At 36.3% G+C, this 23,132-nt stretch overlaps 1 protein-coding gene across 1 annotated transcript in view; it reads right to left on the bottom strand.

Moving 5' to 3' along the window:
• The window catches only part of LOC131439414 (sex peptide receptor), a 142,438-nt gene that overhangs the window by 77,856 nt on the left and 41,450 nt on the right, over positions 1 to 23,132 (bottom strand). Inside the window, exons 2-3 of the mRNA XM_058610383.1 lie at positions 22,169 to 22,804; positions 283 to 413 (exon numbers count right to left, since the gene is read on the bottom strand). Coding sequence (XP_058466366.1) covers positions 283 to 413; positions 22,169 to 22,778 — 741 coding nt within the window. The 5' untranslated portion in view covers positions 22,779 to 22,804. The remainder of the gene's footprint in view (positions 1 to 282; positions 414 to 22,168; positions 22,805 to 23,132) is intronic.

Here is a 23,132-nt window from a genome sequence, read left to right as displayed (position 1 = left end):
AACTCCATGTGGTCGTTTAATCATTTTCCTTCACTAATAATGCTGTTGATGAACCAAACGAACAAAGTTACGATCAAATATTCGTAATAATAACGTTGATGCCATTATATTTAAATAAAAGGGAAAACCATTACAAGCTTATTGTGTATTGATACGATATCCCGGACAAAGAATTTCATTTGCTTTGATCTAGTAGGCGAAGCGCGTCGACATACAACGATAACGTGATGAACTGTCAACACCCTCGACTTCATCCCGTTCGCACTGCGGTTTTGTACTTACCTCACCAAATGCGTTCCACAAGTAGCAGGCGGCGATGGGTGTTAAAGGTTTGTAGTGATTGCCGAACGTGTACATGTAGATCATGCCGGGCGCCGGGAAGAGCAACGTAAACATGTCACAAAGTGCCATCGCTGCAAAAAAAAACGAGTTTTAATAATTAGCTGGAGTTTACAACAATTGTGCCGTAGCCCTTTTCCGCCCGCCTTGCTCTGATAGCCGTCAGTTGTAAATTGGTTCTACTGTTCCAACATCATCATGGCATCTATACGTTTGACCTTTATCCCACGAAAATACCAACTGATTGTGGTGGCCCTGACAACAACCTGAACGCTGGAATCCCACTGGCTTCCGGCACAGATTTTCAAGTGAAAAGCGGTATGCTCTGGAGCGCATGAAAACGATGATTCCGCCAGCGCTGCACTTTTACTGGCGAAGCGTTCAACCAGGCTACGGATTCCCTCTTATCATTTGATACGGTTGACCTATATTTCTGTGGTGCTGCCAGTTTACGATACACCCTGGCAATCACCACCAAGAGTCTATATGCTCTTGCACTAAAGGATCTATCCGGGATACCATCGGATGCGCACATCACATTTGTTTCATGCAATTGAGTGTTGGTGATAAATGGAAAAACATGTCCTTTTAGTTTCTGTGCTGTCTCGCTTTGAATTTGGGCTTCACGCCACAACGGTCAAGAACAGCTGACCATGCGGGGTTTGGCAGTTTGACGGTACATTCAACGCTGATGTAGAGCGAGTTTGTTCAGTTCAGTTTCCTGAATTGCATTCCAGCCCACTGAACCCACTTCCAATATGGGGCTGGATCCGAAAGCATAACACATTACAACGGTTTGAAGTACCTATAAAACTCGGTAATTAACTACGTCGAACAAATTGATACACTTCATGTAGAGGGAAAATATATGGGAATCAGCAGAAAAGGGCTACTGACGAAAGACAGGTCAGTTTTGATTGATCCATTTAAATTTTCGATTCGGATTCTATTTCCGGTTTCGAAATTACTGCGCGATAAGTGAAAAATGTTCAATTTCATGATCACTTGTCTGCAAGTGATGGCGAAAAGCGGTGCAAATTATTATAAAACTGGCCTTTACGAACGGTTTTTGCACATAGCGTGCTTTGACTGATTTTGTACACACGGATAAAATAACGTACTCGTTTATGTATTATTAGACCCATTTTCGACAAAACTAGGATAAACACCAGTTCGAAAGTTTGGTTGAAAATCATCATCGACGCGAAACTTTGGATTGGATTGCATTGATTTTTCAATGAATAGAACTGTAATAGAATAAATTGTATTCAAACGTAAAGAATTGAAAATAACCGTTCGTTCGAGTTCCTGCTACAAATATGTGCACGAAAATAGATATAAATTAACAAAATATTTTATCTGTGTAGCAAAATGCATGAAATTCGTTATTTTGAAAATTTATTGGAATTTTAAAATATAGGCTTTTAATGTAAAATCGTACATCCAACTCTGCAGTGTGCGTCGCAATTAGTGCGGAAAGGCTCAAAATGTGATAAACATTTTAAAGCTAACTCCTGTTAGAGAAAATTAGCAAGCTGCTGAAGCTAGGATAAAATTATTATGTATATGAAAATAATGTAAAAAACTTACTGTAACTCAAACTGGACGAATAGGCAAGCTATGAACTAATTCTGATGATGTTTAAAAATTTGTTCTCTTGTTTTATTATTATCTTTCAAAATTTTTCAACCAGTTATGGGTATTATTTATTTCGTTGACCAACAATATGGATAAGGGTAAACTTTCATTGAGTTTCATATGTCAAAAAGTACTCAACTTTTGATAGCTCGAATTGAAGTTCACTTCAATGGTTTTTTAAGTACTATTAAATTAATTATTATAGAACATTTTGATACTTTATTCCAGTGACGTGTGTACTTCTACAGTCGAACAATTTTTTACTCTCTTCCGCCCTGTCTCATTAATTTGTGAGCATTAGCATTAGAGACCACCCGTGTGTTGCTACTATGTTATTCATCAGAACCAATTGCAAAATTTTTTTCTGGAACAAATTGCTTGGGAATAACACGAAGTTTCAAATTGTGTAAACTGTATTGATCATGCACACATTCCCACATTAATTTGTTTGTTAGCAAAAGTGTTTCGTTAATTCTTCGTACTTTAGTATAAGTGCACTGTTACAACTCTGAAAGCAAAGAAATGAAACCTTGCAATATTCACACAATCTATCGACTTATGAAAATGATTTCAGATATTAAGGAGTGTGAAGAAACGTATTCGTATTCACGTCATCCAGTTATGTGTCTGACATTACCCACCCACTTTTTTTAATTCAAAAAGAAATGTCTTGTTGCTCTGGTGGGATATGATGGAGAAAGCTTCCAACAATTCAGTAACTATTTGTGATTAGGCCCTTGTGAATGTTGCTAAATAAAATACTCATTGTTCGCCTCTATAAATTTACGGTACATAATAATCGATACGATCTCCTAAATGGAAACCCAATCTATGAAATTATGCTTGAATTCAATGCGAAAAATAAGCTCATCGTACTACATGCCCTTTTTGTCTTACGCAAAATCTAAGGCACTATCAGTAGATGTCGGAAGGGAATGTCTACAACAATACGTCCTTATATTTGTACTTTTAGATTGGTATCGTATATTACTTTATGACAAATTTTTGCCTAAGGAAGCGTCATTTGTGAAAAATTATACTTTTATTTTCTAATATAAAGCAAACTGTTTCATAAGCTCACCGTTTACTCCTGATGGTAAATCAACGTATCGTGGAAGTTTTAAATGATTCAAGTTATAATGTTGATAATGATCACACGAAGCGCTCGAGAAGCCTATTTTTTAAACAATAATGTACGCTTTGCTGCCTACGAATCCGTGTCACATTGCTAAATTTTTGGGATCTACAGGAAAAGCATTTCGCGGTGCGTAAAAGTATTGCAGTTCATCCAGAATATTGAAAAAAAAAAGTTTCTCAGAGATGATCAGACTGGTTTGTCAAAATTTTCACAAATTCAGGCTCAGATGAAAGGTCTTACGGTCGCATAGATTCTCAATGGGCAAGCCCGTTCGTTTTGAAGAATCATAAATTTCAACAAACTATAATTTAACACAAACGTTACGGCAAAATTGTTTTTCCCCACTCTTGATAAGTCGCACAAGTTCCTGCTACCTTGAGGTTAAAACCTCTATAATCGGAATAAAAAAATGTTCCGCCTACTATTCCCTTTGAGTTACATGGAAGTTTTAATACACATTGCTATGGCATTAACGTGTTCGATGACTTTGTTTCATATAAGTTACAGTTACAGTTACATGAATGGTATAAAATCTCCTAAGCTGGGATCAAAACTGTTAGTTAGTTGATGGTCACACCTGATATAAGAGGCCTTGTTAGGCTCACTTCCGCAAGCACCGACAGAGACGGCCAACACTCTAAAATGAAACCGGGCCGATTTTCAAAAACATAGATTTAAAAAAAAACAACATAGACACCTTCAAATTGTATCTACCATATGGCTAAAGAAAGAGAGACAAAAACATGTTCTTACTAAAAAAGTTATAGACCACAACAAACTAAAGAGAATATTTAATCCTTATATTAATAGTATAATCAATGTTAATGATGTCGATGAGTGTTTTTCCAACATTATTTCTAAATATAACGAAACTCTTTCACAGTGTACCACAACCTGTACGAAACAAGTGACAGTCAAAAACGAATACTGTCGCTGGATGTCTTTTGATCTTTGGAAATTTATACAAATTAAAGCCAATTATCTTGAAAAAGTGAAAAACAGGCCGGATGACTCTCACGCGCGAGAATTGCTCAAACATGTCTCGAAAAAGGTTGAAAACATGAAACGATTTCTTAAAAAATCATACTTTGCTAATCTACTCTCTACAACCTGCCAACCAAGGATAATTTGTCCCTTTTCTTTTGTGCGTCCCATAATGGAGTTGATATTCCTCCACAATTTAGAATTGTGGAGGAATATCAACTCCATTATGGGACGCACAAAAGAAAAGGGACAAATTATCCTTACAGTCGATGGAGTTCAAACATCTAATGATCTGGAAGTTTTTGAAGCTTTTAATAATTATTTTTCTGGTATTGGTAACACACTAGCTAACAGTATTCCAACTAGTGGTAACAATAATCCTGCGAATACTACGACTTGTATTTTAAACTCAATGTATCTACGTCCAGCTTGCTTGAATGAAGTAATTCTTGCAATAAACGACCTGGACAGCAATAAAAGTAGTGGCCCAGATAATATACCTGCAACATTATTGAAAAGCAATTATTTAACAAGCATTCAATGAAATTATAACTTCAGGAATTTTCCCCGCTTGTCTAAAAGTAGCTCGAGTCGTTCCAGTATTCAAATCTGGGAATCCTTATGATCCCAGTAACTATCGTCCAATTTCAACATTGTCTGTGTTAAGCAAAGTAATAGAAAAGCTTCTTGTTACGAGGTCACTAAGTTTTTCCAAATCCAATAGAATTTTGTACGATTTTCAGTATGGTTTTCGGGAAGGATGCAGTACTACGACTGCTGTTGTAGAGTTGATGGATTCTCTTATTGAAGATATTGACACTAAGAAAATTGTTGGATTGTTATTTCTTGATTTTCGAAAAGCGTTTGGCACCTTGAATCACAATATTCTCCTACCAAAACTGGATAGATGTGGCATAAGAGGAATTGCCAATGATTTATTAGCCAGCTACTTAAAAAGAAGAACACAATACGTGGCGGTCGGGGGAGCACATAGTTCGTATCGATCAATAAACATAGGAGTGCCACAAGGTAGTAATATTGGTCCACTTCTGTTTCTAATTTTTATCAATGATATTGGATACTTGAAGTTAAAAGGAATACCTCGACTCTTCGCAGACGATACTGCTCTCTTTTATCCATATATAGATGCAAGGACGATTGTAGCTTCAATAGAACAGGATCTAAGTGTCCTAATGAATTATTTTAATTCTTTTTTTTTTTTTTTTTTTTTTTTTTTTAATAACTATTTATTGGAATATGAGTTAAAATTAAATTATTAAGATTTAAATTGGGTGTTCAGCCACAAGTGGTGACTTTTCAGCCCTGTTATATATATATGATTTGGTTATTACCATGAAGACATCATTTGCTTCCGCAATTCTGAGATTTTTGTGTAGGGAAAATTCTAAACCTACTTGTATTGTGTAATGGGGAAAAGGAACCTATATACTAACTTACTAACTAATACAGAGAGCGAATCGATTCAATTGAAGATTGCATCGATTTTTGTCGGAATTTGCTTATAATATTATGTGACATTACATCTAATGGTTCTATATTTGTGAGTCTGTGTAACTCATTTGTACTAAACCAGGGAGGACGCTTCAGAATCATTTTCAGAATTTTATTCTGAATCCTTTGAAGCGTTTTCTTCCTGGTGGAACAACAGCTTGACCAAATTGGTACCGCATAAAGCATGGCTGGTCTGAAAATTTGTTTATAAATTAACAATTTGTTTTTTAGACAGAGCTTAGAATTTCTGTTTATAAGAGGATATAAACATTTAATATATTTATTACACTTTGCCTGGATTCCTTCAATGTGATCCTTGAAAGTGAGTTTTTTGTCATACGTTAAACCTAAGTATTTAGCTTGATCAGACCATGTCAATTCCAAGCCATTCAATTTGAGAATGTGATTATTGTTTGGTTTAAGAAAAGAAGCTCTTGGCTTGTGAGGAAAGATAATTAATTGCGTTTTTGCTGCATTTGGTTTAATTTTCCATTTTGACAGATAATCACTGAAAATATTTAAACTTCTTTGTAGGCGACTGCAGATCACTCTTAGATTTCTACCTGTGGCTAACAGACTTGTGTCGTCACAGAATAGCGATTTCTGACAACCAACGGGTAGATTTGGAAGATCAGAAGTGAAAATATTATACAAGATTGGAGCTACACTCGAACCCTGCGGAACACCGGCTCGTACGGGTAGCAATTCAGATTTACAATTCTGATAGCTAACCTGAAGAGTACGATCAGTTAAATAATTTTGAATCATTTTGATCAAATAAATAGGAAACTGGAAATCAGACATTTTTGCTATTAAACCTTTGTGCCAAACACTGTCGAATGCTTTTTCTATGTCTAGAAGAGCAACTCCAGTGGATAACCCAGAAGATTTATTTGATTTTATCATGTTCGTTACTCTGACAAGTTGATGAGTAGTTGAATGTTCATGACGAAATCCAAACTGCTCTGGTAAAAAAATTGAATTCTCATTTATATGAGTCATCATTCTTAACAAGATAATTTTTTCAAAAAGTTTACTGATAGAAGAAAGTAAGCTAATTGGGCGATAACTTGATGTTTCTGCTGGGTTTTTATCAGGTTTTAGGATAGGAATTACTTTAGCGTTTTTCCATCTTTTTGGGAAGTAAGCTAATGAAAAACACTTGTTGAAAATTTTAACCAGGAGTCTCAAGGCAACATCGGGAAGATTTTTAATAAGAATATTAAAAATTCCATCATTACCAGGAGCCTTCATGTTTTTGAGTTTCCTAATAATTGATTTAATTTCATCAAAATTCGTCTCAATAATGTCATCGTGTGATAACACTTGGGTTGAAATATGATCATATTTCAGTGAGACTTCATTTTCAATAGGACTCACAACGTTTAAATTAAAATTGTGGACACTCTCGAACTGCTGAGCAAGTTTTTGAGCTTTTTCACCATTTGTAAGAAGTATTTGATTTCCTTCCTTGAGAGCAGGAATTGGTTTCTGAGGTTTCTTAAGAACCTTAGAAAGTTTCCAGAAAGGTTTAGAATATGGTTTAATTTGTTCAACTTCTTTAGCGAAATTTTCATTTCGCAAAAGAGTAAATCTATGTTTAATTTCTTTTTGTAAATCCTTAACTATGTTTTTCATAGCAGGATCACGAGAACGTTGATATTGTCGTCGACGAACATTCTTCAACCGAATGAGCAGTTGAAGATTGTCATCGATGATAGGAGAATTTAATTTAGTTTGAGCTTTGGGAACTGAAAGATTTCTAGCTTCGATAATATAATGATTCAAATCATCAATTGCTGTGTCGATGTCCGCAGAATTTTCTAAAATAGTTTCATGATCCACATGATTTTCAATGTGAGATCTGTAATCCAACCAATTAGCTCTATGATAGTTGAAAATAGAACTAATTGGATTAATTATAGCTTCGTTGGAAAGTCTGAATGTTACAGGAAGATGATCTGAGTCAAAATCAGCATGAGTAATCGGTTCACTACAAATGTGACTTTGATCTGTTAGAACCAGATCAATTGTAGACGGGTTTTTCACGGAAGAGAAACAAGTAGGATTACTGGGATGAAGAACTGTAAAGTAACCAGCTAAGAGTTGATTATGAAGTATTTTACCATTACTGTTATTTTGCCTACAATTCCACTGGACATGCTTAGCATTTAAGTCCCCTATTACGAAAAATTTCGATCGATATCTTGTAAGTTTTTGCAAATCGCCTTTAAAGAAATTTAATTGTTCGCCGGTGCATTGGAATGGCAAATATGCTCCAGCGATGAAATAAATTCCATGAATGGTTTCAACTTCGATTCCCAAGCTTTCAATAACTTTAGTATTGAAAGAAGGTAAAATTCGATGTTTAATTTGCCGTTGGACAAAAATGGCAACTCCACCACCAATTCCAGTAAACCTGTCAAATCGATGAACCACATAATGTGGATTACTTTTCAATTTTACATTTGGTTTAAGAAAAGTTTCTGTCACAATGGCAATATGAATTTTGTGAACTTTGAGAAAATTATAAAATTCATCTTCACTCGATTTCAAAGATCGAGCATTCCAATTTAAAATATTCAAATAATTATTTAACATCACTGTTAAATTTTAAATTCATTATAATATTATTTGCAAATTTCCATCCGATTTGAAATGCTTCAAAAAGTGATGAAGTCGAATTCATTTGGATGATCATTTGAAAAAGTTGATCTTGTAGGTAGATCATTTTATTTTCAGTTATATCGCCTAAATCGACTTCATTTAAAGAAGCGAATGGCATTGAAGGAATATTTGTAGGTAGACTGCCATTAGAAGAAGATGATTTGGCCGGTCTACCTATTAATAAATTGTTTTCGTTCGAAGAAGAACTGCAAGGCGGTCCTGTGTTTTGAATATTTACATTAGAAGAAATAGGAGATAGCTTTCTACCTAATATACCAGCATAACTGACATTAGAAGAAGATGATGACGAGGTCGATCTACCTGTCAATAAATTGTTTTCGTTAGAAGACGAATTGGCAGGTGCCTTAGAAGAATTTTCAGGTATATTCTGTAAATTTAAGGTCGTTGATTTGACTTGTTGTCTAAGCGAACGAGCGTTTAAAATTTTTTCCCTGACAGGACATTTCAAATAATTGGATTTATGATTTCCATTGCAATTTGAACATGAAAATTTATCAGTGGTTTCATTCATTGTACAAACGTCTTTTTTTGTCAACGTCCATATGACAATTTTTGGTTCCATGACCGAAGCCTTGGCAACGACGACATTGCGTTAAGTTTGCAATACGATTATGCCGTTTATAATGTTCCCAATGAATTTTAATGTGGGAAATGAAACGTACTTTTTCTAAAGTTTTCAAATTGTTTACATCACTTCGATTGAAGTGTATTAGGTAAAGTTCATGGGAAATTCCAGAGCGTGGTTTAGAAGTACCATTCGCTCTTTTTTTCATAAGTATTACTTGGGAAGGGGCAAAACCAAGCAATTCTTTTAGTTCATTTTTAATTTCATCAATACTTTGATCATTTGATAATCCTTTCAAGACAGCCTTGAAGGGTCTGTCTGATTTTATATCATATGAATAAAATTTATGAAGTTTTTCGGACAAATATCGAATAAGACGTTCGTAATCTTCCAATCCATCCACCAAGACTCGACATTCTCCTCTTCGTCCGATTTGAAATGAGACTTTTACTTCCGGGAGAAAAGTAGAAAGCTCAGTACGGAATGCTTTGAAGTCGGAAATCATCACCGTCACTGGTGGCATAGATTGATGTTTCTTCCCAGAACGACATGCGTCCATTTTGGGAATTTTTGAAGAATTTTCTTCTATGTCGCTACAATCGGATTCAGGAAGAATCTCGTAAATATTGTTAGACGGCATAGGATCAACGGAAGGGAAATCCGTCCGTTGTCTTTTATTTTTACATTCAGATTCTATAAGATCGTGAATGTTATTAGAAAAATGTTGAATAACGGATTGTGATTTATTCCGTATTGAATTATTTTTAGCCTTAGGCTTGTTGCCTTTCCGGTTGGACGCAGGCATTTTTGAAATTAATGAAATTTTAAATTAAATTAACTAGGCTAAATTAGTCTTCGATTAGACTCCTAGCTAGCCTTAAAAAAGGCTGATTAATTTCTTAGTCACTCTAATATCACTCTTTGTATCACTTAGTCACTCTAATATCACTCTTTGTATCACTTAGTCACTTAGTTAGTGATTCAGGTAGCCTTGAAAAAGACTGAAGCCTTGAATCAATGAAACTCTAGGTAGCCAGAAAAAAATTCCAGGAGCCAAGAGCTATACGCGTGCGGTGCGAACGACTGTTCAACACCGACTGAATTATTTTAATTCAAATTTTCTGTCGTTGAATCTTTCCAAAACAAAGTATATGATATTCCATTATCCAAGGAAAAAAATACAAGACCATCCAAATCCCATGTTTAATCAATCAGTCATCGAAAAAGTAAATAATTTCAAATACCTTGGTATTCACCTTGATTCTGTATTATTATGGGATATTCATGTCAAAATTTTGGAAAATAAACTTTCGTCACTCTTTGGGAGTTGCTTGTATACATTCTCACATCCAGTATCTTCTAATTGTTTGGGATCTGGCGATAAAGTCAAAGCTGAAAAGAATACAGGCTTTACAAAATAGATGTCTGAAAACCATCTTCAAGCTACCCTGCTTGCACTCTACTTTATAACTTTACTCTGATACTTCCCATGGTATATTACCACTGTTAGCACTTCGCGGTATGCAGACAATTACGTTCGTTCACAATGTTCTTCTTCAATCAGATTTTCATCATAACCTTTCAATATCCACTGGTCTTCGGCAGCAAAATACACGGCAGTCGAACTCATTATTACGAGTCAGAGCATACTCTAACTTAGATAAAAGCCGCATCATGTTCAACGGTCCAACAATGTACAACGCTCTTCCAAACGAATTGAAACAAATCACGAATATGAATCTATTCAAAACAAAATTAAAACATTACCTGAAAACACGAATAGTAACTTATATATTGTAATGTGTATCAACCGTATGTAGCTCCCGATTAGAGTTAAATGTAAACAAGATATTATTTTATAAATATGTACTTTTTTTTTAAATTATTATTTTTCCTTGTTGAATGTTCTCTTTGCTTTGTAACTAGTTTTTGTTTTTGATTGACATATGTATATATAATTATATATATATATATATATATATATATATATATATATATACAAGGTGAGATGAAAAAACTGCAACAAAGTAAAACGCCATAATTTTTTCATTTTTTTTAAATTTTATTGAATGAAAGCAAAAAATGTCGGAAATAACATCAAATTTGAGAATCGGTTTAGATTTGTTCGAATTGGCCACCTTTGGCACGAACTATGGCCTTCAAACGGCCAATGAAACCATCACACGCTGCCCGAAAGTGGCTCTGCGGTATTTTGTCCCATTCTCGGCGAAGCGCTTGCTTGAGATGATCGACACTTTGGTATTTTTTAGTGCCAACCTTGCTTTCCAAAATACCCCAGGCACAATAGTCCAACGGATTGGCATCCGGAGATTTTGGTGGCCATTGTGCGGTGGAAATGAAGCGAGGAACCTCATTTCTTAACCATTCTTGGGTGGCGCGTGCTGAGTGCGATGGTGCTGAGTCCTGTTGGAATGTCCAAGGTCTGCGGCCGAAATGTTTGCGTGCCCAGGGCTTCAGAACTCCCTCCAAAATATTTTCGCGATAGATTTGCGCATTTATTTTGACCCCACGGTCGATGAATACGAGCGGCGAGCGACCATCGGCTGTTATGGCGGCCCACACCATCACCATGGCCGGCTTTTGAGTTCTGGTGGCCAACCGAAGTTGCAAATTTTCAGCTGACCTCTCTGGCAAGTAAACACGATCATTTTGTTTGTTTACAAACTGCTGGATAACGAATGGTTTCTCATCGGAGAAAACCAAATTCGGCAGTTCACCACTTTCGGCCAAGCGAAGCAACTCTTTAGCTTTTTCGAGTCTAACTTTTTTTTGCGCATCAGTAAGATCTTGCACTTTTTGGAACTTCAATGGCTTTAGTCCAAGCTCATTTTTCAATATTTGCCGAATGGCATATTGCGATATGGTCAGCTCACGAGCCATTTTTCGGCCACTGCGACGCGGATTTCGTTCAATTCGCTTCTTCACTTTTCGAACCATTTCTGCCGATGTTGCTGTTTTTTTTCGTCCACTTCCTTGACGTCGGGCTACGCTACCAGTATCACGGTAACGAGCGATGGTACGAGACACAAAAGATTTATTCACTTTTAAATGCTGGAGGGCTCTAACGATAGCCACTTGTGGTTTTCCAGCCAAATGCAAAGCAATCACACTATCACACTTGAATTCCATCACAAATAACTTTTTTTCTGAAAAATTCCCACCAAAATGCTTTTGTGCGCTTGTAAATAATATAATGAGCTGTCACTAGAATAAATCTGACAGCTGTGGGACGAGCGGTTTAGAAATGACAGCAGTCTGAAGTTGGTTGCAGTTTTTTCATCTCACCTTGTATATATATATATATATATATATATATATATATATATATATATATATATATATATATATATATATATATATATATATATATATATATATATATATATATATATATATATATATATATTGTTTGTTTTTTTCTCAATTGTGTTGTCACTGTAGCAAGCTGTGGTGGGTTAGATTAATTAGCGTTCGTTCCTGTATTTAAAAAAGGTGATAAAAGCAATATATCAAATTACCGCGGAATTGCTGCATTATGTGCTGTATCTAAGCTTTTTGAAATAATTGTTTTGGACTTCATTACCCACAACTGCTCTAGCTACATATCTTCAACTCAACACGGTTTTATGCCAAAACGATCCACATCTACAAACCTGGTATGTTATACATCCTACGTAATTCAGTCGCTACAGGCGCGACAGCAGGTTGACGCCATATATACAGACTTCTCCGCTGCTTTTGATAAAATAAATCACCAAATAGCTATTGCTAAACTTGACAGACTTGGATTCAATGGATCATTTTTGAATTGGTTGCATTCGTACCTGATTGGTCGTAGTATGATAACTAAAATCGGTGACTGTACAGCTGAACCTTTTCGAGCTAACTCGGGTGTACTGCCTTGAGGTACACCCGAGTTAGCTCGAAAAGGTTCAGCTGTACAGTCACCGATTTTAGTTATCATACTACGACCAATCAGGTACGAATGCAACCAATTCAAAAATGATCCATTGAATCCAAGTCTGTCAAGTTTAGCAATAGCTATTTGGTGATTTATTTTATCAAAAGCAGCGGAGAAGTCTGTATATATGGCGTCAACCTGCTGTCGCGCCTGTAGCGACTGAATTGGACCCTTTTTATTCTTACTTTATCTGAACGATTTGAACCATTCGATGCAATGCTTGAAATTATCTTTCGCCGACGATTTTAAATTGTTCCATCTTATTAAAGATCACGAAGATGCCAGATTCCTGCAAAAACAGTTGGATATTTTCTCCAACTGGTGCGACCTCAATAGAATGGTATTAAATCCATCTAAATGTTCCGTGATCTCTTTTACTCGCAAACGCACAACGATAGTATTTAACAATACTATTTCCGGAACTATCCTCAAGCGAGAATCGACTGTAAAAGACCTGGGAGTCCTTTTGGACTCTAAACTTAGTTTCAAGCATCACGTCGAGTATATTATCTCTAAGGCTTCCAAGACACTTGGTTTTATTTTTCGAGTCACAAAGAACTTTAAAAGCATATATTGCTTAAAAGCACTATATTGCGCACTGGTTCGTTCTATCCTAGAATACGCTTCTGTCGTCTGGGCCCCCTATTATCAACTGGACATCAATCGCATCGCAGCTATTCAGCGCAAATTTCTTCGCTTTGCTCTTCGTAGTCTTCCTTGGAGAGATCCCAACAACCTCCCAAGCTATCAGGAACGCTGTAAACTGATCGATCTACACCTGTTATCTGATCGCCGAGATCTCTCCAGGGCAATATTCGTGTCAGATCTGTTACAATCTAAAATTGATTGCCCCGAATTGTTAGGCAAACTAAATTTAAATATTCATTCTCGAAATCTTCGATCTCATCAATTCCTGAGAATTCAAACCGCTCGCACTAATTATGGCTATAATGAACCTTTCTCCAGTATGTGTCGTCTATTCAATCGATGTGCTCATGTATTTGATTTTACCCTGTCTCGCAATACCATAAAACAATTTTTTTTAAACACAATCTCAAACAGTCCTTCCAACTCCAATACTTAAATTCTAGATTTAGCATTAGGGTGATTTAGTATCTAATCCACAAGTTTAGTTTAGTGCTCCCTCAGTAAGCCTACTTCCATTCTCTATCGATTACGCAACCAAGAATAATATTCACCATTAGGTTTGTTTCTAACATCCGCTCGACTCTCTCGATTCCCCGGCTGTCCACCATCTTCTTCGGAACTAACTAGATCTTTATGATGTTACTAATACTTTTTGCATCCCCCCCTCTTCATCTTTTCACCATCTTTTGTGACAATTAACTAGATCTTTTGCCGCTTTCTACTTCTTTCGAAACGTCATTCTGTATTAACTGTTTGCATGCTTCTATCAAACATACAATAGTCAACTTCAGTTTCATTGACTCGTTCAACAATTAGAGTGCAACATTCGAAACTTACTTCACTGTTCCGCGTAAAAACATTATTACCAAGGGGAGAGTCGCTTAACACAAACTATATTGTGCCTCTAAAAAAACACGTGATATACTGTGAGTCTAAGTGTGCCACGCTGTTCCCCATGAAACAGCTACTTGTCAAAACTGAGCTCTTTGTGTGCCGCAACTGTGCAACTGTATGAAAACGAATGTGCCAATATTGCTAAATGCGCCAACGCATTGTGTTAATGTGTGATAGGCACATTGTTCTAAGCGTCCTCCCCTTGATTATTACGCACAATCGTTTCAAATGCGCACAAATTCTGAATAAATGCACTTTTCACTAAGAGTTTACGTCATTTTTACAACTCGGTTTAGAAATTTATATATCGATATATCGTAACACATGCGAAAAACATCTAAACAATTCGCAAGCAGTTTCAACAAGACTGTCTTTTTTAGCTTTTTAATGGTTTGTTTTGCTTTGACACTTCTCTTGAGACGGTGATTGATAAATAGTAATAAATTTTCTGATTTTAAAAACAAAATTAGTTGTCAATGAGAATTTCGTGTTGGATTGAAATATTGCTGTTTTGTGTTCAGGATGTTCGCCAACTAAACACATTCTCTAAAAATAAGAGTTTTTTTCAGCAAAGTAAATTCTCAATTTTAACTAATTTTATAGTTATTTTGAAAATTTTGTTGTTAAAATCAACTAATTCAAAAACAGTAATACGAATTGGGCGCAGAGCTAATTTCGGGCGTTCCGTGCACATCTACTCATCCACTCATTCATAACACCATTCACAAACTCATTTTATTCATTTCAAGTTTTAGCCATTAATTATGATATTAAAAGAAGAGGAGGTTTATGTGCCCTCTTGAACGAGAACTGGTGGCACAGTCAGCTCAAGTGGGTTTTTTTTACTTCTCCGATAGATAATTTATTAGATTTTGCTTTTAGGAATTTAGTTATTTGATTAATTTTATGAGGAGAGCCCCTTAAAAGTAATCTTACATTCCACTGAGTGCTGAGGTATGTATGTGTCCGTGACCAGGAAGCTCCGATTGAGTGAGCTTTTTGGTGTGGAGGGCCCTTAAAAAAAAATAAATAGTAAATAAAAGGTGTTGCAAATTGATGCCCAAACAAATGTTCTTGCTTTTATTCTAGATTTATAGAAAAGTCTTTTGAAAATTTTTACTGTAGTATTGATAAATTGCAAATAACAAAATAAATTTAATTAGAATTTGTCTTAGTTTTCGATCTGCTGAGTGTTTGAAGACGAAATACTCCTTAACTCAGTCGAGTAACATTTGCAGCATCTCCGCCACCAAAGTCGAATTCAACTGCGATCGTTAATTTTTACAAACCTTAGTCAAATCAGTAAAGTCAAACCATCGAGCATATCTATGCATACCCAAATATTTGTGTGCCATTTCCCGTTTGTGTGAAAGGAATTTCCACTTATATCGCATGATATTCTATTACCAACAAAAACTGACAGATCCACCGTGAAATCTATTTTCCAGCACCAATGCTGCTATTGGAGCAGGTTATATTCTATGAATAACAATGAACAATCGGCAAAATGTGCAGTGTTGAAAATTACCAATTCGATTCGCCATAGAAGCGCACCACCCAAATCGATATCGGCTCAGTTACGGTGAAATTTCTGCGAAGCAATTAGAATCGGCGATGGTGGCTGGCAACGGTGAACTATGTAGTTAGGCTGAACGGATGTGATAAATCAATTTGGATACACACGTTGCACTACTACGATTTCAGAAACGTTCGTTAGTTAAAACCCTGCGTTGTTGGGATGTTTTCTAAACAACCGATCCTGTGCCGTATACACATTCAAGTATTTGATGCTTTAGGGCATAGGTTGAGCCCCAGTTGCAAATCGACATGACGCTTGGGGCTCGCTACATGGTAGTTTTTGCTAATTTGGGTTTTGCGTGCCCCTCGCGACACTGTTTGAGGCGACACGAGCAAAAAGGTAATTGATGATATATCCATGACATACTTTGTGAGCATATGGTATCGAACTTCCGATGGCAACTTGTGGATTGCAATGTTTGGGTTCGAAAGTTAGTTGTTTCAATACTAACTACGATCTTTTATGAATAATACATCAATAGTGCATGTTTGTTTTTATGAATTTAATGACAGTATGGAAACTACGAAAATGTTCTAAAAAATTTTGAAAGAACGCAGAAAAGTATTATTTTGCTGATATTATTTTCAATCAATCATTGCGGTGACGCACCCCACAACGGCATAAAACAATTTCACGAAACACCCCAACAATGACTTCCGGTGTGCTTCGTTTTCTTACTTTTCGCTACGATAAATTAGATTCTTAGCAGATGTTTCCGCTGCTTGAAATATAATTGCCTTGTAGAATACAGTTTTGGCGCACACGTCAAGTAAAAAAAAAGTTGAGTAAACAAACTTCGTGTGAGCGCACAACATGAGGAATAAATGATTAATGAAGTGAGGGATGCCTCCGACCTTATGTGTTATACTAAACACGATTTTTTTTTCGTTTACTTCTTCTTTCGAATCATTCGTACCAAAACTTATCACGTCAGAACAAAGTTGTCACGGAAGTACGCATCGTTACTCGGTCGGACCTGAGATATTTCTCAAGAAGGCTAAACAAATAGCCAGCAAAGCAATCCTCCTCCAATTATGTGTTTAAGTCAAATGCACTCTAAGTAATACTCTTAGTGATACAACAACAAACCGAAAATAGACCGAATATCCTTCTCACCAATTTTGCAAACTAAATATTTCTGAAAGATTACAATACCAACAGCCAGCAAATAACACAGCATTACAACATCCTACACGATCTGATTGCCTGCTCTACTCCAACAAAAGAACACAATTATAGTTAAGTACATAATGGGCAAATATCGAGATATCGTCGTGTAGGCGAAAGAAAATAACCTCCGAACAAAAAATAATCAGGGCTGTATGCAAGACACGACCAAGCACAATTACATTGAAAATTAAACAATTCAAGCTTGCCATAAAACATACAAAAATAAAAATAATTGTTCATGTGACCTATTAAAAACTTAATCTAGTTTAAGCGCTTAGATTGTTACAAAGTTACTTAAGTATAGGGCACTGGTCTTACAAACCAGTTGTCGTATGTTCGAGCCCCGACCTGGAAGGATTCGTAGTGTCAGTAGAATCGTAGCACCAGCAATGGTTCTAAACACTCTGAATCGGCTGCGAAGTCTGTTGAAACAGAAGGTCAAATTCCACTACAGGAATGTAATACCAAGGCTTTGCTTTTACAAAGTTACTCAAAAGATCAATACTAAATTCGAACAATGAATATGTTATCTTGGTCAAATGGAATGATTTTATATTATTTCGAGAAAGATAACATACAAACATATTAACATATTTTATGATTCAAGAGAAAATTTCACATATTTCGATAAGGGAATGTTGAATCAGTAATCGTGAACCAGTAAACCTAGTAATAGTGTAATTTGATTGATGCTTTGTAAAAAAGCTTCGATAATCTTGGGAAAGTGAAAGTTCGGTTTCTGCGGTTTATCTCAAGGCGGCTCTACGTCTTAACAAGACTAAAACAAATCAAAAGTCTTCGTGTGCCGAGTTAATTGCTATTTCTAGGTCATGGCAAATGTCGAGGTATTTTATAAATTAATAACACTTTTATCTTTTCTATAAGTCTTATGTGCTTTCTATTTTACATGTTTTTAAATTGAGGAATGAACCACAAAGGCAATTTGCTATTGTGACTTTCTTTGGATATAAACTAACATAACATTTTCAATTTGTAAACAGTTATGTCATGTTAATAAGAATTTTACTTTATTTTGCATCGTCGCACTAAATGATTGAACACTCATCGCCCTATAATTTCGGAACCGGAAGTCGGATCAGGATGAAATTGCACAGTATATTTAAAAACAATGAGAACTTTAATTTGAATCGTGATTTGTGGAAATCGGCTTAACCGTTGCTGAGAAATCGAATTGAGTTCCGTTTTATGGAGATTCCATTCACTATTATCGATGCTTTCGGAAGCGGAACCCGCGGGCTACTAGTCACAAAATAGTTTTATATAATCACTAACTAACAATATCTGCCAACTAGATGAATTTAACAGTAAGCTTTAAATAAATGTGCATCTCGTTTCGCCATTGCTTGTGAAAAAATACTCATGAAATTGAAAATTTTCACTAATCGCATTGTAATACCGGAACCGGAAGTCGGATCTGGATCATTTTTTCGAAATTTTTTTTAAGAATTTCAAGACCTTTTATTTGCTTCTTAGTTTGTTAAAATTGGTTAAGAGAGTTCCGAGAAAATTGAGTGCGTATTTTTTAATAAATTTGCACATATTTCCTTGTAACTCCAGAACCGGATCGGATCGGATCCAAATGAAACTCAGGAAAATTGTATGAGAGCATAAGACCTCTCATTTGAATCTAAGTTTGTGAAAATCGATCACGCCATCTCCGAGAAACGTGTATGACGATGTTTTCCTTTTTTTGGTGGTTTTGGTTTTTGGTGGTAATTCTGGAACCGGAAGTCGGATCCAAATGAAATTTAGGAACTTTGTATGGGAGCTTAACACCTTTCATTTCAATCTAAGTTTGTGAAAATCGGATCAGCCATCTCTGAAAAAAAATGAGTGACAATTTTTGTCACATACACACACAGACATTTTGTGATCTCGACGAACTGAGGTATATGACCCTCGGCTCTCCGGGCATCGATTCAAAAGTCGGTTTTCACAGTGATTGCATAATCTTTCTATATGAGAAAGGCAAAAAATCGAAAATCGAATGACAAAGAAAAATTAGTTGAGGGTAATTGTTAGTTCTAAAAATTAGTTGAAGATCTCGAAATTCTTATAGCATATAACCATTTTATTTAGGAATGAAGTTCTTCACGGAAAAGGTGTTGTCTATGCATCGTCCTTGTATAGCAATTTATACAGAAATTTTCGACTGCATTACTTTCTTGGACAGAAAACACTCATCTAAATAAGTAACTGACTTTTCCGCGTAGATGTACAATTTTGCTGATAGAAATTCTGATTTAGATATATATGAAAAAAAAAACAAGTCGTACAAAAAACTTGGACCTTTACAAAAATTATGACATTAAACATTTGGGAATATCTTTGTGAATTACATTTCGGGTGTCCCTTGCCATTCGCTATAAACCTCATTCAAAAGCAATAGAACCCCTCTTAAAATCTGATTCTTCTTATTAAATCTGCAGATAAGCTATCATGAAACGACACATTTTCTTGTATAATAAACCACTGGTGATGAAAGGTCTTCAACGTAATGGGATAATTGGGCCACTCAATTTTGCTTTCATGCTGAGACACGTAAACTGCAAAAAAGCTTGCGTCCACTGGAACCAATTAAGATTTGTTCTCGGAAATATAATTAATCGCCGTTCTCTTCCATACGCACATACTTTAGCCATCTTCTCCGTGAATCTTGTAGAGCAATTACTGAGGGCGGATCTAATCCAACCGGGCTCAACATCAGTTTCAAATTCAACGACATAATCAAGACTGCTAGTATGCGGATCCGCAGGCTGCCAATACAAGACCGTGATGATGAAATATGAAGAGTTTGACACACAATTTCCTAAACTTTCGATCTACACATTAAAGACATGTTTCAATTTTTCTACAAGACAGTTTTAGTGAATTATAGATATTTTCAAAAGTAGGGTTAGAGCCAATCTCTAAACCGGACAGCTTGCAATTATTTCGATTTATGGATTGATTCTGTAAACGCACTTTCACTTATAGTAGGAAACGCTATCTAAAGTATATATAAATAGTCAATGAAAATCAGCCATACCAAGAATAATTTAGGTTTCTCGGCGGTACAACTTTATACCAAAAAATAAATGATAAGTGATTTACTACAATTTATAGGAATCCCAATCTAAATCCTTAAAAACAAGCTATCATTTGCATTAGTGAGAATCGTTTTCACTTGTACCGGCACGCACAAATCAACGTTCAACGTTCATAAAGACTGTCCCAGAAAGGTGGTGCACAGAACGCGGACTGTCACCGAACAAGATAGCAAAAATGGAAGGAGTAAGTGAAAAAGCCGCGCTAAATGCAATCAGGAAGGAGGTTTCAGTTCGGGATGTGGCCTAAAATGTGGGCACTTCGAAGTCAAATGTTCTTCGTGCTAAAGAACGTTTGAATTTTCGAACCTATAAAAAGCAGAAACAACCAAAACGTAGTCCGAAACAAGAATCATCGATCAGGCCGAGGGTTCGAAAGCTGTACAATACGATTCTTGCTGGAAATTTGAACTGCATAATCATGGACGACGAAGCCTACGTGAAACTCGATTACAAATCCTTGCCGGAACCACAATATTATACGGTGCGAGAAGGGCAAGTGTTAAACCAGTCCGAGACATCGATTGAAGTCGAAAAATTTGGTAAGAAAGCTATGGTCTGGCAAGCAATTTGTAGCTGCGGTAAGATTTCGAAACCCTTCATCATCACTGCTTCAATGAACAGCGAAATATACATCAAGGAATGTTTACAAAAACGACTTCTACCCATGATTCGAAGCCACAAGGATCCTGTTGTCTTCTGGCCAGATCTTGCTTCTTGCCACTACTCGAAATCAACGGTAGAATGGTATACTACCAAAAATGTCACTTTCGTCCCAAAAGACATGAATCCACCAAATTGCCCACAACTTCGACCAATTGAGGAATTTTGGGCATTAACGAAGGCACATCTTAGGAAACATGTCTCGGCATTCCACAGTTCGAAAAAGATTTGAAAAAAGTGTCAAAACTTGTCGCCAAGAAGTCTGTACGATATTTAATGAGGAACGTTCGCAAGAAGGTGCGCCAGCTAGTCTACAATGGCTAAGTAGCAAATGTTGAGAATAATATTCTGTTGTTGTAGTCTAATATTATCTTTATATCGAATAAAATTCGAATATCTAACACTTATGAATTATTTACAGCGAAATCAAAGTACGTCCATACTTTCTGGAACAGTCTTTAACCACACAAAACTGCACAAAAACACGCACATGAAGCGGTCATCGTCAACCAATGGCGTTTCTAGGATAATTTACATCCGGGGTAAATATGGTGAATAAAATGGTCTTTCCACATCACCACCGAAAAAATGTTCCGTCCACTCCTTAGGGCGGATCGGTGATTGTTTCGCTGTCCCCAAAATACTTTGCGTCCGGGGAGAACTCCCCTCTCTCAATCGAATTACACAACTGTACTAATCAACTGAGAAATAGAACTCTTAAGTAATTAACTTTATTATGTCTTTTGTTTCGAAGAAAATTCAATTTTCCTAATGATTTTTTCGTGTTGTTGTTATACCTTAGTTCTTTTGTCAATAGAAACGTATAAGACATAGCGAAAATTGAAAATGCGGTATCTCTTAGAGTAAAATATAATCCTTTCAAAAGACAAATTCTTACCAGATGCCTCCCGATAGAATAACCGCCGATACAACAGCTTCCGAATTTCAATAGTAAATTGATAACTCAATCAACAGCATCGGATAATTCATTTAAAAATAAATGTGGAGCTAGTAAACGTCTTTGACACTAGCTGGGAATGAGAAATTAGCTTCATGGTGTTCGCCTGATCTGTGACGTTGTATGGAAGGTAATAAAATAATTCACTTCCTTCAGTGGCACTGGTCGAACACTAACCCGAAAAGAGGCACGTCCGAATCGCTCCGATGATTTGATTAATGCTGATTTATTACACCTCTACTATTACGACGGGCGTGACTAAAACGGCTTCCAGAACAGTAACTCGATATAAACGTATCTTACCCATTAGCACAAAATTCGTTGGTGATGCCATGCTACGTTTGCTGAGGACGATGACAATCAACGAGTTGGCAGTCAACGTGATTAACATGAAGATTGGAGTACAGTATCCGTACAGGGGAATGCTGTAGTTGATGATAGTCTCGCACGACACATTCAAATAGGACGAGTTCCCACTACTTTCCATACAGCCCCTGTAGTCATCACCGATAAATGAAAACGTGCCATTGTGGTCTGTCTCGACGGGTGGACCGCTCGTGTAGTGGTGATTGCTTTCATTGACCAACTCTACCGAGTGGTATGCGCCAGACTCCAGAGTCGAATACATCGAGTAGGCTGTGATATTTTCACCAAGTAGCTGTTGATTGTGGAAAGCGTTGAATTGAAGCTTTGCAGCGACGCTGTCATGCTCTTGTCCATCAATATAATAAAGCTTACGACTTGCTATCGTTCTGGCATCACCCGTCACTAGTGTCGTGGTTTCTGTCCCGATAGCGTCAGCCAACGAAGACGATAATCGACTGAAGACGTCAGTAGCAGCTCCGGAATTGACAGCATTGGCAGGGTCAACTGACATATTGATGATTTCAAACGAGCGACATGACGTTACCATAAATTTTCCCGATGCTATGATTCAAACTACGAATGGAAGTAAAAATAGAAGAAATAGAAAGAGATGTATAATACTTTACGACACAGTTTCGTTTCATGTTTGTATAGGAATCTGGGTTAGTGGCTGGGACGAGAAACAACATATGTTTTCAGACTGCCCAAAAAAGACAGTTTCGAGGAATGGTCCCTAGTAAAAAAGATGTAAATAACGTTCAATTGGTTGGAGGTATTTCAGAGCGAAATATATCATAGGTTTTAGTTTATTTGATTAAAAATGTTCTGATGTTTCATATTACTAAAGTAATTTAAGGCCAAATTTGAAAAATTTGCCAAAACCAAAAACGTACAGACCTTT

This window comes from Malaya genurostris, chromosome 3 (genome assembly GCF_030247185.1).
Source record: "Malaya genurostris strain Urasoe2022 chromosome 3, Malgen_1.1, whole genome shotgun sequence".
Taxonomy (NCBI): domain Eukaryota; kingdom Metazoa; phylum Arthropoda; class Insecta; order Diptera; family Culicidae; genus Malaya; species Malaya genurostris.
The sequence above is the reverse complement of the archived record's forward strand: the minus strand, read 5'-3'. Positions and strand labels throughout refer to the sequence as shown.